The 17,498-nt window shown below is 37.0% G+C and overlaps 1 protein-coding gene across 2 annotated transcripts in view; it reads left to right on the forward strand.

The window, feature by feature from the left end:
* The window catches only part of LOC149067760 (ATP-binding cassette sub-family C member 4-like), a 77,491-nt gene that overhangs the window by 44,638 nt on the left and 15,355 nt on the right, over positions 1–17,498 (forward strand). For both annotated transcript variants that reach the window (XM_089252219.1, XM_089252220.1), the window contains exons 4-15: positions 2,510–2,728; positions 4,164–4,253; positions 6,530–6,693; positions 7,184–7,309; positions 8,970–9,222; positions 10,929–11,045; positions 12,252–12,338; positions 12,868–13,059; positions 13,175–13,269; positions 13,504–13,590; positions 14,767–14,863; positions 15,221–15,439. In XM_089252219.1, coding sequence (XP_089108345.1) covers positions 2,510–2,728; positions 4,164–4,253; positions 6,530–6,693; positions 7,184–7,309; positions 8,970–9,222; positions 10,929–11,045; positions 12,252–12,338; positions 12,868–13,059; positions 13,175–13,269; positions 13,504–13,590; positions 14,767–14,863; positions 15,221–15,439 — 1,746 coding nt within the window. The remainder of the gene's footprint in view (positions 1–2,509; positions 2,729–4,163; positions 4,254–6,529; positions 6,694–7,183; positions 7,310–8,969; positions 9,223–10,928; positions 11,046–12,251; positions 12,339–12,867; positions 13,060–13,174; positions 13,270–13,503; positions 13,591–14,766; positions 14,864–15,220; positions 15,440–17,498) is intronic.

A 17,498-nucleotide genomic window follows, 5' to 3' on the forward strand; every position in this document is an offset into this window, starting at 1 on the left:
GGATTTCAAATACGGGAAATTGCCAACTATCATTAAATATGATGCTGAAGTTGAGCAAAGTTGCCAGTTATAGCTGAAATCGCTGAAAATTTTTTGATTGTGAGAATTGGCGCTCTATAGCAAATCAACAGTGAATTAAAATGAATTCTTCTGGGGGAAAAAATGTTCGCCATGACAAATATTAGAGATAAAAAATATTTATAGTCATAGTTATATATCATAACAATAATTTGTAAATTGGCAAAATAGTTTCAATCCTTGATTTAAGCAGAGAACAAAAATTCAAGTAGGCTTCGTCTAAAAAATCGGAGATCCTTATAAAGGAAGTCGGGAGATGAAAATTACGTGAAATAACAGCCGTGTCCTGGTAAACAGGTCATATGGTCACTCTATGCAATCCAAGAAATTCCCTATTTTTCCCTTTCATTTGTATAGCATGTATTCTGCCGTGAAATATTTTGTCACGTGACAAACTGCTGATTTTTTGTCTGCGAGTATACTAAAATAAAGACTAGCTCCTCTAATAAACTCCTCCTCTGCCAACAGCCCATACTATATTGAAAACACTGGTTCTCATCTGATCACTGTAGTTAAGCAGCATCAGACGTGGTTAGTATTTGGGAGGGTGACCACCTGGAGGTGACCAATAGTGTGCTGTCAACATCACTTTTGTGTCCAAGTGATGAGGTGGTAAGATGACCGTAAAGATTGCTTTCAGGTCCCAGGTTTGAATTGGTGGGGGGGGGGGGCAGCAGAATATAGATAAAGATATTTTCTCCCTTTCCAGCTTGAGGTGACCATCTATAGATGACGCTTTAATTTCCGACCCAACTCATAATGGTAGTAAATTGCAGTTAATTTAATTAAGATTTAAGTTAATTAATTGCAGTTAATTTAATTAAGATTTAAGTTAATTAATTGCAGTTAATTTAATTAAGATTTAAGTTAATTAATTGCAGTTAATTTAATTAAGATTTAAGTTAATTAATTGCAGTTAATTTAATTACAGATTTGCAGTTTAATGAAGTAGCTCCTCTAATGATTATGATGTCCAATGTTAACAGCTCCTTCTGTCTGACACTAGGACTGCCATGTGCCATGATTTATTTCTGTTGGCTTATCGCGACCCTCACAAAGAAAGTGGAAAGGCACAGAAGAATTTTTTTAGTAAATATTTTAAGAATTGTTCCAGTAGCAGACATTTGAAGGTGGGAGAAAAAAGCTTTAACGGTCTGAACAACATCTTAAATTGAACTGAACCTAGTTTTTCAGGACAGGTGATTAGGGCTTCACTACTACTATTGTGGCTTTTTAAAAATTGGAGACAGGCTTGCATTCGCGCCTGGAGGTTATAAAACCACAAGAAACCAACTTCAGCAGACTATCACTGTGCTTCCAATAGGGTTCGAACCTGGATCCTCACAATGAGAGTCTAGCACGATGCCCACACGACCATAAAGCAGGTGGTGGCTTTACTACAGTGTTTGACAAATCCCAGGTCCCAATGGCGACTAAAAAATTGCTATTGGTGCACAAAATTCCCTACTTCTGACACTCAGACAGTCTGGACGGGATGGGGGGGGGCAGTTTTCAAATTCACAAACTTTGAGGTATTTGAATGGAATTATCCAAATTATATCACAAATTGCGGTACTTTTCATAATATACAGTTAATTCTATGCATTCCCTTGTGAAAGTCTTGCAGCAGAGGAACAGTAAATATGGTCAGTTGAAAGAAACTGACAAGGAACTGAGGAAAGGGACTTTTTTTTAATGTTACAAATTCTTTCACTACAGGAAAGCCATTGCAAAAGCAGCGTTACCCTTACATGGATCATAGCCAGAAGTGATGACATGAAAAAAGCATTGAGGGGCCTGAAAGTTCCTGGTCGTCCCATATATACAGGACTCAAGCGCATATGCAGGAGAGGGGAGAGGGTGCATTGCGTTGTTTCTTCCTTAAATAATTGGGGGGGGGGTGGAGGGCTCAGCCCTCTTACAAAATTTATTGAGGGGGCTCAAATGATCTCAGCCCCTAGGTTCTAGCACCTATGATCATAGCGACCCGATTAGGACATTGTGAACTGAATATGGAAATGTTTGTCAAAAAAATAGAGCTTTCTGATCTCTTACATGGCCTTGGAAGTTGATAATGATAACCTATAGGGGAGAAATGAGTGTGGTTCAGCCTTAGCTTCAAAATATGCAAAAAGAAAAACTTCGACATCCATGATTTTAATAAGCGGTGTTGACTGTATTAAGTGGCTGTACAAAAAAAAGAGATGTTCGAAAAAAGTGGTACATATAGTTCGGGATTAGAGGACTAGTTTGTAAAAGATCGTGTGTCTGCCTAAATTGGATGTTCGGGAAATATTGAGCAGCTCAACTGTATAGAAATTGTAATTATTTCTTATAGGTTTTTCTTTGCAGTTCTTCCTTTAGATGGAATGATACTTTTATAGTAATACTTCTGTTGTTTTTTGTTTTTTTTTGTCTTTCAAACGCATAGGAATGTTTCATCCATGTTTTTCAACCCATTTTGCTTGGCTATGTGATAGAAGGCTTTGCAAGCATGAGGGCGAAAGAAAGTTCATATGTGTACTTATATGCTGCTGGTCTGTGCTTTATTACGGCCATGTACGTTTTCACTCATCATCCTTATTTCTTCACTTCATTGCGCTTTGGCATGCGTTTGCGGGTGGCGTGCTGTAACCTAGTGTACAAAAAGGTATGTATGCCAATTTATTCTGTTTTGCTAGATTTTTCTGTATTTTGTAGAGGGACATGACACCTCCGACATTGACCTGGATCCGTGCCTGGCCAGAAAGTGGTGTACCTGCCGTGTGTTTTATGCTTTCACATCATTCTTTGGGAGCAGCTTTAACAGACCCTGAAGGGCCCACACATAATGACAGGCCTGGCAATTGCACAATACCTCGTATTCATTTATCACTAGCTAATATAAGAATCACCAAAATGAATTATTAAAATACTACGCATGCTCACAGCTGACACTGTAACAACACCATAACGAGAAATCACTCACTTAAGAAACAGTGAAATAAATAACTAAAGAGTAACATAAGCCACATGAATAACTTACAGCAGGTGCTAAAAGTGTCGGAGCAGTGATGTCACACAGCAGCTCTGAGACCACACCCACCAAGCCAAGGTGGCAAGCGCGACTTCAAAGGGGTGAAACAGTCTTTACTATGTAGCCTCTTTAGGGCATATATACATTAGGATTGTGAGGGGGATGGTGGTTCAATTTCCCTGCCAAGGTAGTGGAATTTCCTTTCCTAAATTCCTTTTTACATCGGTCAGTTGCTCTAAAAAACTTATGAATAGCGGAAAGTGACATCACACATTTTTAGATAAGTCTCCATCCGGTAGCAAATCTTATCAAAAATATATGGAGCAATGCTGTTGTGCATTTACTTTGTGTCTTGCATGCTCAAATTTGTTCCTAGACTAAGGCAATGAATCTGCTTATATGGGTCTCTCTCTTGCTCTCTCTCTAACAGTTTTCAATAAAATTCAAGATTGGGGGGTTGATGTTTGATCAATATTACTGCCACATCTCACTCCAAGCAACTTTTTTTTGTTCTCACAGACAAAGAATACCACTGTAGTGGTCGAGTGGTCATGGTGGCGGACTCACATCATGAGGACCTGTGTCCTAACCCCACTGTCACTGCAGTGGTGGTTGGCTAAAGTTGGTTTTCTGTGGTTCTCCCAACTTTGAGGCACGAATGCAAGTTGATCTCCCCATTAAAAGTCTCGCCACAGAAAGCAACAAGCCTACACTGTTACAGTTATTCAACCATTTCACTTCACTTCTGAAATATAGATGGTGACACTGAAAAATCAGACACAACACTATAAAAACAAACTCAGACTGTTAGGTGCATACACTCACACTTGGTAGTAAATTTCCTATGGCGATAGATCAGAGTTGTGCTCGGAGAAAGAAAGACAAAGAAAGCTCTATAAAAAACAATCCATATAAACTGGTTTAGATCATCAATTCCTGTATCGATCTGATTGTTATTGAAATACTTTGTGAAGAAAAAGTTTTTATGCAGTGTATGTCTCTCTCTCTCTCTCTATATATATATATATATATATATATATATTTTTTTTTTTTTTTTGATTGATGATAGGCTTTAAGACTGAGCCACTCTGCTCTCGGCAAGACGACTGTTGGTCAGATGGTCAACTTGCTTTCAAACGATGTCAATCGCTTTGATCAGGTGATCTTTCTTTCTGTAATCTGTATCACAGTTCATCATGACTTGTAAAGAAAACCAATGTGATGTAATTAATTGATGCTGTGGGTATTCTTTTGCGAAAAGACAGGCAAATAACAGACGAGGAGAATGCTAATACAATGCACATATTTTTTTGTTCTATTGATCATATTATTTATCAGAAATGCAAAGGGTTGATTTCCCCCAGCCTGCTAACTGGGGGAAAAAATTGTCAAAGCAAATTTTACATTCTAATGCATTATTTGTGAACATACTATACATATATTGAATTCCAGCTTATCGATATCACCTGTTACATATACTACAGCTATTCTAATCTATGTTGAGACAATATGCACCTGAAAACACATTGTGTTACATCTGCACACCACTCAAGAGGAATTTGTGAAGAAATGCTTGAGTGCAGTTGTCCGTGCAGTAGACATGTTAAAATCAGATAATGTGTAGCACAATGCTGCTATACACTTGTATGATGGTACCAATCAACAAAAAATGTGTGGATAGTGAAGTGCTTCTGCAATCACATAATTCTCAAGGCATTTAGACCTAGAAAAAGCAAAAAAATCAGTAACGCTGGCTGCTTTCCTGATCCGGACCAATTCGCATTCAGACTTTTTAATTGTTATTACTCCCGCCCTCCATCCCCCACTCTAACACAGACAAAGTACTGTGTCCCTTGAAGGAACTTGCATAGCTGACTCGTTCATGTGTTATGATATTCTCGAACAGAGTTTATATCAGTCCTACAGTGGCGATAGAACAAAATTGTGCTCGATTTAAAGGAAGTAGAGCTTTATATTAATACAGTGAAACCCCTTTTAATGGTCACCCCTCAGATGTGGTCTTCCCTCTTTTATGGCCAAATAATAATTTCCCCCTTGTATAATAAAAGTATTCATTTCTAACTCCTGATGAATGGTCACTCCTCTTCTACAGACAAATTGTTTTGTCCCTATGGTGTTGCAAAAGGGAGGTTTTACTGTAGTAGCCTTTTTGGTTTGCAGTCCCCTTTGTTTATCACCATGTTTTTTTTTCCATGCACCTGCAGCAAATAAGAACTTGGGCTTTCCTAACTGTTACAGTACAGTTAGGTTGGCAAAAGATAATGATTCAGATTCCCAAGCAATAAGTATAGGAAATATGTTCACCCTTTTAATAAACTATCATGCCACTAAATTATAGTATTTCTACTCAACTGACGCCACCTGGCAGGCGAGTGGTTAGGAAGCTGGCCCTTGACTGTGCAGGTTTGAATTCAAATCCCAATTTGGGCATGGAGGTCTACTACTACTACTACACTGCATACCAACTCTGTCATATATCGCCATACAGCAATTTCCAACCAGTGGAGTTAGGTGGGAAATGAAGGCTCCATCCATCGGTGGTCGCCCTAGGCTCGGTAGGTAAAGAACTTGCTTCTAATGTTCTATGCCCGGATTCAAACCCATGGACCTTGATGGTAACCTTCATAGTGGAAGACGAGCATCTTTACCACTGCGCCACTCGGGCACGGCACATGGAGGTCTACTAACGGTAACAAAAATCCCTGGGCAGATCATAAGCAGGCTGGGATGACTGTGGGCCCCTCCCCCCATAAGAAAACCTACACTTATTTTTCATATTTCCTAGAAATTTTGACAGTCTCCTGTTTGAAATCTGCAATATGAGAGAAGTTGTGGGGGGGGGGGGGGGAGGAACAAACTCCTTTTTGTGAGTATAATCCTTTCAAGGTCCCTGGGAAGTCTGCCCCCCCCCAGAGCCACCGAAAAAGCACACTACAGGATCATATTACTTTGTGGGTCAGGTCACAGCATCCCCAGTAAATGTAGAACTTACTTACCATTTGCCATTCACAAGTTGATAATGGGTTTGAACCCCATTGGCTCCATAGTGGTGGTCGGTTGAAGTTGCTTTTCTGCGATTCCCAACTTCGAGGCGCGAATGCGAGCTGATCTCCTGGTTAAAATGTCTCGCGACTGAGAGCAACAGGCTTACTACAATGGTATAAATATTCAATTATTACACTTCATTCATGATTCAAAAAATAGATGGCAGCACTATAACAATCATTGCACATAAACAAACTTCACATTAGGTTCTCTCAAGGGTAGCAACTAGGGGCCAGGAGAAGGACAGCTAAAGAAATCACCCTTTTCCTTCCAGTTATCTAGACACTTGGGCTGACTGTATTACCATGTACGCTTTAAATACATTCTATGAAGCTCAGTCCTAAAATTTTTTTTTTCCTTTTCACACAGTCTGTAATTTTCATGCCATATTTAATTGCCGGTCCATTGCAAACCGCCATCATCATTGGCTTCTTGTGGCAACATATAAGTTACGCATGTTTGGCTGGTGTCTCTGTGTTGCTTCTTTACATTCCATTCCAAGGCTTTATGGGGAAGCTGTTCTCGAAACTGAGGTTTGTATGTGTTTTATTATGCTTCATTTATATTGCTATGTATATTAAGGCTGGGTCTATGTAAGCTTTTTGTATTACTGTTAACTTTGCTCTGCGGTATTTCAAATCTATGCACTTTGAGAATCTGAAAGCTTTTTTCTGTGCCCCTGACCAGAAGGTCATGCCCCCATATCATAGAGCCAGACTCTTAGGTTGCAATCGCTAGCAAGCCCCTGACCAGAATTTTCTTTGTAGAGTACTTAAAAAACTTTATTGTTAAACAAAAACTGTGAAGAATGAAGGATGGCAAGATTCGTTCTGAGCTGGAGTCATGCCGGTTCGTTTTCCTGATGGAGGAAGGGGTGGGAGTTGCATGGATATAGTCCTTATGGCAACTCTAACCTAAAAATAAATCACAAATATTAATCCGAGAGGGGGATTTTTGAAATATTTATATTATTCATTTATTTTTCTTCAAATAAGTGACTTTCCTCTCCTATTTTCATAACAGGATCAAGACAGCTGTATTAACTGATGAAAGGATACGCCTGATGAACGAGATCATCAGTGGTATGCGAGTAATCAAGATGTATACGTGGGAGTACCCTTTTGCTAAACTAGTCGATATGATACGTAGGTGAGTAGTGGAGCAAAAATATTATTTTCTGATGTATATTTGCATATGTTACTGCCAAAGCCCAAAATTGGGCAGTTCACAAAGTGGCCGGTGATCCCTGGCCAGTCTGATAAAGAAAAAACATGATTTGGGATCATTGTCAAGGTGGTGTATTCTTTTGTGATAATTGTGTCCACATTAGTTATGGCAACCTGTAGCCGCAGTTACGATGCTGTAATAATGTTTTTCTCCAAAAATTTGACAGGAAAAACTGTATGTAATTAATTTTAAAGTTTTTTCTCTCGTCACGTGGAGCCAATCCAATACAGCTGCTATGTTTAGACATGTATCACAATTGGCAATAAAAAAAAATGGATTTTGCTCCTATTCCGGGCCATCTTACATCAGCACATTGAGCTTTAGCCAGGGATCTGCCAAAGTCTGAATCATTTCTGCAATTCAGACTTTGGCCAAAACTCTTGGTCAAATTGCGAAGTGAACAGCCCGTTGCAAATTAGCCACACTTCAGGCTTTGGCAGTAACATATATACAGTTGGATTCACTTGGACACAGATGATATGAATTTTTTGCATGTAACAAAGTTTTTCCCATCTCCCATGAATTTGATGTTGCTTATTTATGCTTATCAAGCCAATACAGGTATAATAAATATTTTCACTGTTTTTCCAGACTTTGTTGTGAGCTGGTCCAATTATATACTGTGAAAATCCCATGTAATGATATTACTCTCTAGTCCAGTGTTTCCCAAAGTGAGCAATATCGCCCCTATTGTGGGCTATAGAATGGTCCAGGGGGTGGTAGAAGCCACAATTTTAACACAGGATCTTATGGGCTCACTTGAGTTGTGGGGAGATGAGGGCAAAAAAATTCAGAAGAAAGGGGGTGATGATGGAATAAAAGGTTTGGGATACTATGCTCTAGTCTCTATGTAATTTTCATATGGTATTTATATATTACATCTATAACAATGCATGTCTCTAGTCCCTTTACTATAAGGATAGTGAAGGGACCCATGACAACTGCTTTTGGCAGTTATTCACAGTTTTTCAATTCCGTAAATGTTAATCTCTTTGCTAAATTTCTCAACCGTATTATACTGAAGACCTTGTCACGATGACACGGGACTGCCACGATGTGAAAATGAAGCCACAAATTACAAGAGTTAAAAAAAATCATAGTTTCACACTGTATATTACTTTTAAAGCTCGAAAATCGTTAACATACACATTACCTAGGTAATCCGCAGATTAACTAAAATGATCCATTAACACTAGAACAACAGAAGCTGTAATTTTGACTGCGAAAGCTACTTTGACATGCATTTACATCCTAACAGTTTATCTCAGGTTGTTGAAGTTTCATGACTTTCTTATCTTGTGGAGGCTCTTAAATTCCTAAAGTATGAATATTCTAATTTCTTAGTTTAGTGGTAAAATGAAGTTCTATCTAGAACAGTGGGAGCATCATTTTACCGCTATAGAGAATATGATATGATTGCAAAACAAGCTGCATTGACAGTCTTCGTTACCTAGGTAATGTGCACGTTTACTGTGTGATTTTGACAATTAAACAGCAAGTTATATATATTCATGAAGGTAAAACATAATTAATAATTTAGTTGATTTAGATGGTGCTCTATTGGTTTAGTTTCTTTTTTCAGAAAAGAAGTCAAGATGATTCGTCGAACAGCCATCTTAAGGGGAGTGAACATAGCATTGTTTTATGTGTCATCAAAAGTCATCCTATTTATTGCCTTCTTAGTCTTGGTGCTGGCTGTCGAAGAAGATCTTACACCAACACGAGTTTTCGTCAGCATGTCGCTGTTCAACAGCCTCAGGGTTTCGATGACGTTATTCTTCCCGAATGCCATCGCACAAGGTGCAGAATCTATCATATCGCTGAAAAGGCTTCAGGTAACTTAACTTCCTGTCATCATTTTTTATGCAGAGTTTTTTGTTTGACATGTATTTGCTCTGTCAAAGAAACAGCCGACTATCCTTTACAGCAGTGGTTCACAAACTTTCATCACCAGTTCCCTTGTCTTATTCATGGTTCATCTGCTGCACCTCAAAAAAAGTTTAGTAGATATTTCCTCATATAAAAGAACTACTTCAAAGCATAAATAGACACAAATCAGTACCTCCAGCTCGACACAATGCCCCCTGACAAAAGTTTGTGATATCCCTTGGAGCTGCAACACACACTTTGAGGAAACACTGCTTCACTGGAACAATCTTGGTTAGAGGGACATGTTTGACTGTCCTGAGAGAACATGGCGTAAATTGTTGAATGTACTGGTAGTGAATAAGCTATATTTGGTTCGCGACCCAAACATAAGTTGCAGGGGTTTCCCTAATGGGTCATTCAAATCCACTAACAGCCAGGGTCTCTTGAGCTCAAAGAAACACCCGACTATCATTAACTGAACCAGTCTTGGTCAGAGAGATTTGTTTGGTCCTTTGTGCTCTAACTGTCCTAGAACATGATATATTGTGAAATGTACTGGTAGCGGATAGGCAATATTTGAAATAGAATTAGTGAAATCTAGGAAAGAATCTATCCAGAAAGTCCATCTCTTAGTTGTGTTGCAGACTAAGTGGGGGGAATCTCTCTTCATAATTAGAAAATGTCATCTTGAGTCTGTCCAGACTTTTTCATTGTGGGCCTACTTTTGCGAAAATGTTTCTTATCATTGTTAAATATACAAATACAAAATTAGAAACCACAACAGGCAAATTGTCCTGGAGTTATCCTTAATTTTGTGGGAAGCGAAGCAATCCAGTTATTAATTTTGTGAAAAAGAAATGAAATGCCAAATTTATGGGTTTCATTGATGGGAACTCTGAAATTTATTCTTATGCTATTGTGAGAAATGCTCTTTTAGGAAATTAATTAGTTCATCTTGAATCGATTTAGTCATTTCCCCTTCACTGTAGAAACTAAAATTTGACCCTCCGCCGAGATTGAAACCTGAGTTTTTTGTTCTCTCTAGTGCCATGCCCAGTGTGACACACTGAATGAAACAAAAACTTGTTCAGGGGATCGGCTCAACACAGTTTGACTCCTTTCAAATGTTGTGGGTGATCTTGGCAGCATGTACAAAGGAGGCGCTATCAAGATCATATTTTCCAGTGACTCCACATGTGGCTATTGTCCGGTTGGAGCTGTGGCAAGGATAATTAGTAATTGGCATGTTGTTGTAACACCACCATGTAAACAGATCTTTGTGTTTCTTTCTCAATAAATTTATAATTTATTTAGATACTTTTAAGTTTGTGAAATAGTCTTTCATGCACGTTATTTAGTGAAAAAGTCCTTTTTTTTTATCTTAAATGTTGTGAAGGGTCTGGTTTTTTTTATACAAAATTTTCTGAAGGTTCCGGGAAAAATCAGGGGTCTGACTGGTTAATCTTCTTCCAGATTATATTCCATTTATTTGTAGTGTAACTCTGTGTTCTATAACTTAAATTTTCTATAACTCGAACGCCTCCAGAAAGTAAAGAAAGAAAGTAGTCTTCTGCAGCGGCTCAAAGCAAGCTCAGTTATATTGAACACCGTATTGGAATCGAATGAAAATAGTTTCATGATGCTTTTGATCATTTTCTGCTTTGTGTTTCAGAAATTTTTGCTTCTGGAAGAACAAGAGGAATCCCAACTTTTAAATCTTTCAAACCTTCGTCCAAAACTCAGCCAGTGTGGAATTTGGATGGAAAAACTTGTTGCGTCTTGGAATAAAGTATGGAGTTTGCATTTATATAATTGTTGATTTATCATTTAGCATATAATGACTTGACATGTGCATCAAGATTGAGGGCAGGAAGGAATCCCAGTTGCCATGGACATAAAAGTCCCTGCTCCTTATCCCTAATTTTGTTGGAATAGTCATAGCCTTTCTCTTAGCTATTTGCACTGTCATTCTTGTCTCCCCCCCCCCCCCACAAGCTATTAGAAAAAAAATTAATATTTTGGTAAAAATAAAATACTGTAAAACCCTGTTTAACAGACACCACACAGATGCGGTCACCCCCCTCTTTTATGGCAGAATAATAATTCCCCACTCCTTATATAATAAAAGTACGCATTCGAAACCCCTCTTTTAGGGACAAATTTTTTATTTTTTGCCCTCCCCTTTGAAGGTCAATCCCGCGTATGCCCCCTATAATGCTTTTATTATTAAAAAATGAATATAAAAAAGTGTATACTCCAAACATTTTGAAAAATGAGCTTGGTGTATTAGCTTCTTATAATATTTTATGGTTTTATATATAGCACGGTTAATTAAGAAAAATAGTATAGATTAACTTTAATAAATCAATTATGAAGAGACAGCGCTCGTGTGAATTATAGAAAAGGGATTATCAGTGCACGAACACATCAATGGAAGAATGGGGCAGTGGAGGGGAGTAGCGAGCATGAGGCTTACTTCGTTTAGCATGGCACCCCGCTTGTGTGATCATATGTTTGTTTCACAAAGAGTGACTCCGAAACAAGGTTTGACTGTAAATTTTAAGATTTAACGCTATCTGAAGTATACCTGCAATAATTATCTCATTTTCTTAGTCAGTGTGTGAGATCATTTTATGTAACTTTGACTAACTTTTTTTCCTTTCTCGGAAACCTGAAGGTAATAAATAAAAAAAAAAAGAAACTGGGCAGGGAAATTAATATATTTCTAGATATGTGGTGTTATGTATCTTCAAATTAGTCTTTAAATAGGATCGAGGAAAAAGACATCATCCTTTCAATTGTAGAAGATTAAGTTTTCTAGGGAAATAAAAGAGGCTATAGTCTCAATTCACCCTGTTTCATGGTCACTCCTTTCTGTGGTGGAATATTTCATGTAAACGATTCCAAAGTTTTTTGAGTGAAATGTAGTGAATGTTGATGTAATATTGGTCAGACCAAGATTTTGATTGAAATTTTCCTTCTTATTTTTGCGTAGGAAGGTGACAATACATTGCAGAATATTTCAGTTACTGTAAGACCGGGAGAACTCTTGGCTGTTGTTGGATCTGTTGGTTGTGGGAAGGTCAAGTGAGCTTCTTTCTTCTTTAAACAGATTCTTTTCTCAAAACTATTGAAACCTTGCTTATTATTTAAATAATCTGAAAAGCTGAATGACATTCCCTTTTTTTTCTTTTTTTTGCATGCTTCCATACACATATGCACTGAATGTCAATACATGGAAGTACAAGTACAACTTGATTTTTTGATAGCCAGACTTGATAACGACAGATACAGGAAATTGGCTAAGTGAAGAGATGTCAATGTTTCAGGAAAGGAAAATTCATCTCTGCCCTGAGATGAATTTTGAACAGAGTGAGGAGATATTGAAACATCGATATCTCCTTACTTGGCCAGTTTCCTTTATCTGTCGGATTAACAAGGGAGAGTGACGTCTTTCGTCACAAACTTAATCACTCAACTGGCTGAACATTGTTCCTCATTCATTTTATATTATTCATATAAGTATTTCCAATGTTGATCACATTGTTATGTGCTATATTTAGAAAACGTGTGGATTTTTAATGTATTTATTTTTTAAAATGTGTTTACAGACTTCTCTACTTATGTCGATACTTGGAGAGCTGCCGATAATTTCTGGGAATGTGCGTGTCGCTGGGAAGATATCATACGCATCCCAAGAACCTTGGGCATTCAGTGGTAATGTGAAACAGAATGTTGTGTTTGGCAGTCCCTTTGATGAGCAAAAGTATAAGACAGTGCTCAATGTATGTGCGTTAGATAAAGTGAGTATCTTATAATTATTTTTTGATTAGATAACAGTGTTTCGCACGATGCACCGAGATATTTCGATCAACCAATATTTATAGTTTTGACTGTTTAATTTACTCAATGTGTCAGGATATAGAGCAGTTTCCTTATGGTGATAAGACGTTGGTTGGTGAAAGAGGTGTGAGTTTGAGTGGCGGCCAGAAAGCAAGGGTCAACTTGGCAAGGTATGAAGAAGTATGTTTGTCATTAAGAAAATAATCTGTAACAAAAGCATGTGTGTGACACTGATTATGAACCTAAATCTTGTAGGAGCAGCAGCCAAGGACATCTCACACGTGTGGCTTTCTTCTTCCTGCAACACTACCTTGAATATGAAGGGAAAAAAATTGGCAAATATTTTTTGCATTTGTTTTGAATCATCAATGTCTAAATATATATTTCTTTGTTTTCTCATCCAGGGCAATGTATTTTGATGCAGACATATTTCTCTTGGATGATCCTCTAAGCGCTGTTGATGCTGCTGTTTCGAAACATCTCTTTGATAAGTGAGTACCAGGGTATGGAAAAAATCATGATTTTTTGGATTCAAATGAACTGAGTGCTTATTAGTTGAAACAAATCTTGTTAATCATTGAGAAAGCATGTTTTCATGTGATGTACCTGTTTTTTACACTTAATATATCAAATTTAATTCAGCATTAATGAATAAACGGAATAAACTACAAATGAACAATAAACAAACTACAAGCAAAAAATAGGAACACCAAAATTCTGTGCTTATGTAAAATGAAATTTCATTGAGCCCAAATTAAGTGCATGGATTAGCATTTCTCTTGTAGAGAAAAGTGCTTTTATTCCCCCTCCCCCCCTTTACACAGCTGGGTTTTTTTTCTCAAAATAGACTCATCCACGTTTCGACTAATCTTTCTTTTCTCTTTGTACTCCTTTTCTCCTCACCCTTTTATGAAACTTAGACTTGTTGTTCAGGTTTTTGCCTCTGACAAGGTCTTTCATTTTCTTCCTCACCCTTCACAAATTCAGAACATACCCACACTCCTTATAAAGGGCCATATTCAGCTGTTTTGGACATTATAGAGTGAAAGCGGATGCCTGTTTAGTGATTCAGTATCACATATGGTGCAAGGTTTCTCGATTCACTCGATGTGCAACCGAAAGATTATTCAGCATCAACTAAATGAAAAAAAACATTGTATTGACAAGAGACTGTCCATCCCTTTGGGATCACCTATTACAAGATCACTTATATTCCTTTTAATCAACAACTTCACAGCATTTCAGTAACATGCATACCATACTAGGTTACTTTTACTTCAATATCATTGAGGTTAATACAAAGGAAAAATGAAATTTAAATTTTGTGATTCAAATCAATGATTTTTTTTTTAATTTTTTAAATCAATTGGTGTACCTTGGCATACCTTATCTAATTCATAAACAAAAGACAGAATTTATTTCTTATCTGTTTGGCTGGGACTTGTTATAAGAAAACAACTCCAATGGCTGATTAACTTTTTGACCACATAATTAGAGCAGTCAAATAGCTGATTTTAAAGGAGTATTAATGCTAAAAAGATGCTCTTATATTGGTCAGAAAATAGTGAGCCGATATTGCCATATGGCGATGTGGCCTGTTTATCTTTCAGTCAGAAAATAGTTGTAATTGAAATAATTACTTGCGACAAATTCGTTCACTTTTCCAGGTGCATCAATGGCTATTTGAAAGATAAAATCAGGATTTTATGCACTCATCAGATCCAATTCCTGAAAGGCGCCAACCAGATTCTAGTGCTGAAAGATGTAAGTATATGTACGATGACAGTGCTTTTGTAATGAACTAGCAAAAATACTACTCGGCACTTCCCTCGTTTTCTTCATGTACTGGGGGCATAAGAGAAGTGACAAACCATTGTAAATGGATAAATACTTCTGTTGAGGCTTATGAACAGTTAGCAAATAGTTTTTTGCCCAGCTCTGGCAAACTTTTAAAGTATTAGCCTATCGCGTTCAAGTCAATTCCCGTTTTGAATATATGCAAAATTTAGGCAATGATCAGTATAAAATTGTAGATTTGTATAGAGAGCATACACACACAAACAGAAAATAAATTTTGTATTTATAAATTGGATGTGGTTATAAAATACTGTGATATTTCAGGGTCGATGTATGGCAATAGGAACATACCAACAACTCGTAAGTAAAGGAATAGATTTTGGGTCACTCATGGAAGAAGGCGAAGAAGAAAGGAGACAGAGGCTAGCTTCATTTGCATCCACTATAAGTGCAGTTTCCACTGATGAGCCTATACATGATACTCTAATGCCTTTATACGAGTCATCTCTGTCTGTGAACTCTGTGCAGTCTGATGAAGATCAGGTGAGTATCATGCATTACAACAGTGTCTTTTCTCGTTGTTTCCAGTTTTTTACAATGTATATCAATGAATGAAAAACACAAAGAAAGTGTATGCAGTGAAAGTCCACTATAATGAAAGCTGGTGATTGCTTTGAAAATTGTTGCTGGAATGGGCTCTCTGTTATAAGTGAATATCAAATTTTTTGGCTGTGTCAGGTAATAAATTGCAGCACATTTCTGTTTTATCTGCATTAAAATTCCATTTTAAATCATTTCTTTCTGATAGAGCAAATGAACAGGATTCCAAATACAGTCGGGGCTCACTATAACGATCCAACATTATAGCAATCATTCCATTACAACCACCATTAGGGCAAGTTCCAAATGTTTTCATAGAATGACTATGATATGTTTTCCTTTCAATATAATAACCCTCTTAATATGACAACCATTTTCAATGGGACTAAGGGGGTTATACTGAGCATCAACTGTACTTTATTTCAATAATGCTACTAAATTGTAGATGCACCTTATAAAAATTGGGGTGGAATTAACAGTACAATGATCATATCCATTTTGATAAAAACAATTCACATTCATAACAAGTGCATTGCAAAAAAAAAATTAATCCACTATAAAATTTAAATTATGGAACATGAAAAAAAAAATCTCAAGATGAAAAAGAATATGATGCATGAAAGAAAAATATTATCGCTTGTATTAGTTACTTCCTGCTTTAACCGACAATTAGAAATCATAACCCCCCCCCCCCCTTTTAAAAAGATGCCATATCTCTTTTAATGAAGTAGGCTTTCTTCCGATTTTCAGCAGGTGCAAACTAAGGGGTATAGGGAAAAAGTTTTCTGTTGAGAAATCATTTTTGCAAAATATCTGGGCTCGTTCAGTGCTAAAGTAATATGATTTTATAGTGGGGAGATACTTTCCACTTTGAGAATAATCCTACAGAGTTTTTACATCTGGCACCGTTGCATTGGTTGCAGGGGGGTACAGAAACTAACAGCATTGGTTGCAGGAGGGTACTTTGACCCCGACATTTTGCCTGCTCTTACCATATGAGTGAGAGATCATATGATTCTGTGAGTGACTGTGTGCATGACCAATTGACTGACCGTATGAGTAACCTATGAGTCTGTGAGTGGCCATATGAGTCCGTGAATGACTGTGTATGTGAGCAAGTAAGAAAGTGACCATGCACTCACACACACACACACACCTGGTCACTCATACGGTCAGGGAAGGTAAAATGTTGGGGGCCATGTATTTGGATCCCACTGCAACCAATGCAATGTTGCTGTGTTGCAAAAATTCAGTTCGATTTAGTATTCTCAAAGTGAAAAGAATCCGTTTTATAGTAAAAAGTATCCATTTTATAGTGGAAAGCATCTGTTTTATAGTGGAATACTAAATCCAAAAGAGTTTAATTAACGATTAATGATAATTAATCATTTCAGAAAATTCATTAAATTTAGTACTATAGTTAATTATCATTGATGAATTAGCAATTTTACTTACATTATTTTACTTTTATGATTAATTAACAATTGATAATAATGATTGTTAAGCATTACAAAAACTCAGTTGGATTTAGTATCACACTATAAAACGGATACTCAATGCGAATCATCCATTTCAAAGTGCAAAATATTCCAATTATAGTTCCATGTACCAAGTGCAAAGTATTCAAATTAAAGTGCACTTAATATTACCCATAAAGATTCCTCTGAGAAATTTCTGATGAATTTGTACATGCTCAAAAAGCATTTTACTGCACAAAGTAATAAAAAACAAAACTGTTGCGGCTTTTGATTACCCTGAGCAAAAAGGTTAACAGCAACCGTAACATAACAGTTATGTTATGGTTGCTAGAGGTATAATGACAAAAAGTACTGGATGTAGAATCCCCACGTAAGTTTCTTCACTTTTAGAACTAATAGTAGATTCTATCTGATGTAAACATGAATGTCTTTAGTTATGCCCTGTTTTGATTTTAAAGTGCTGCCATATATCTATTTGATTGAAAGTAATAGTTGCAGGTGATAAGTAATTTTTATGTTGCAGA

This window comes from Pholcus phalangioides, unplaced genomic scaffold (genome assembly GCF_987345545.1).
Source record: "Pholcus phalangioides strain wild (caught in Gottingen) unplaced genomic scaffold, Ppha-v1.0 ptg000028l_1, whole genome shotgun sequence".
NCBI lineage: Eukaryota > Metazoa > Arthropoda > Arachnida > Araneae > Pholcidae > Pholcus > Pholcus phalangioides.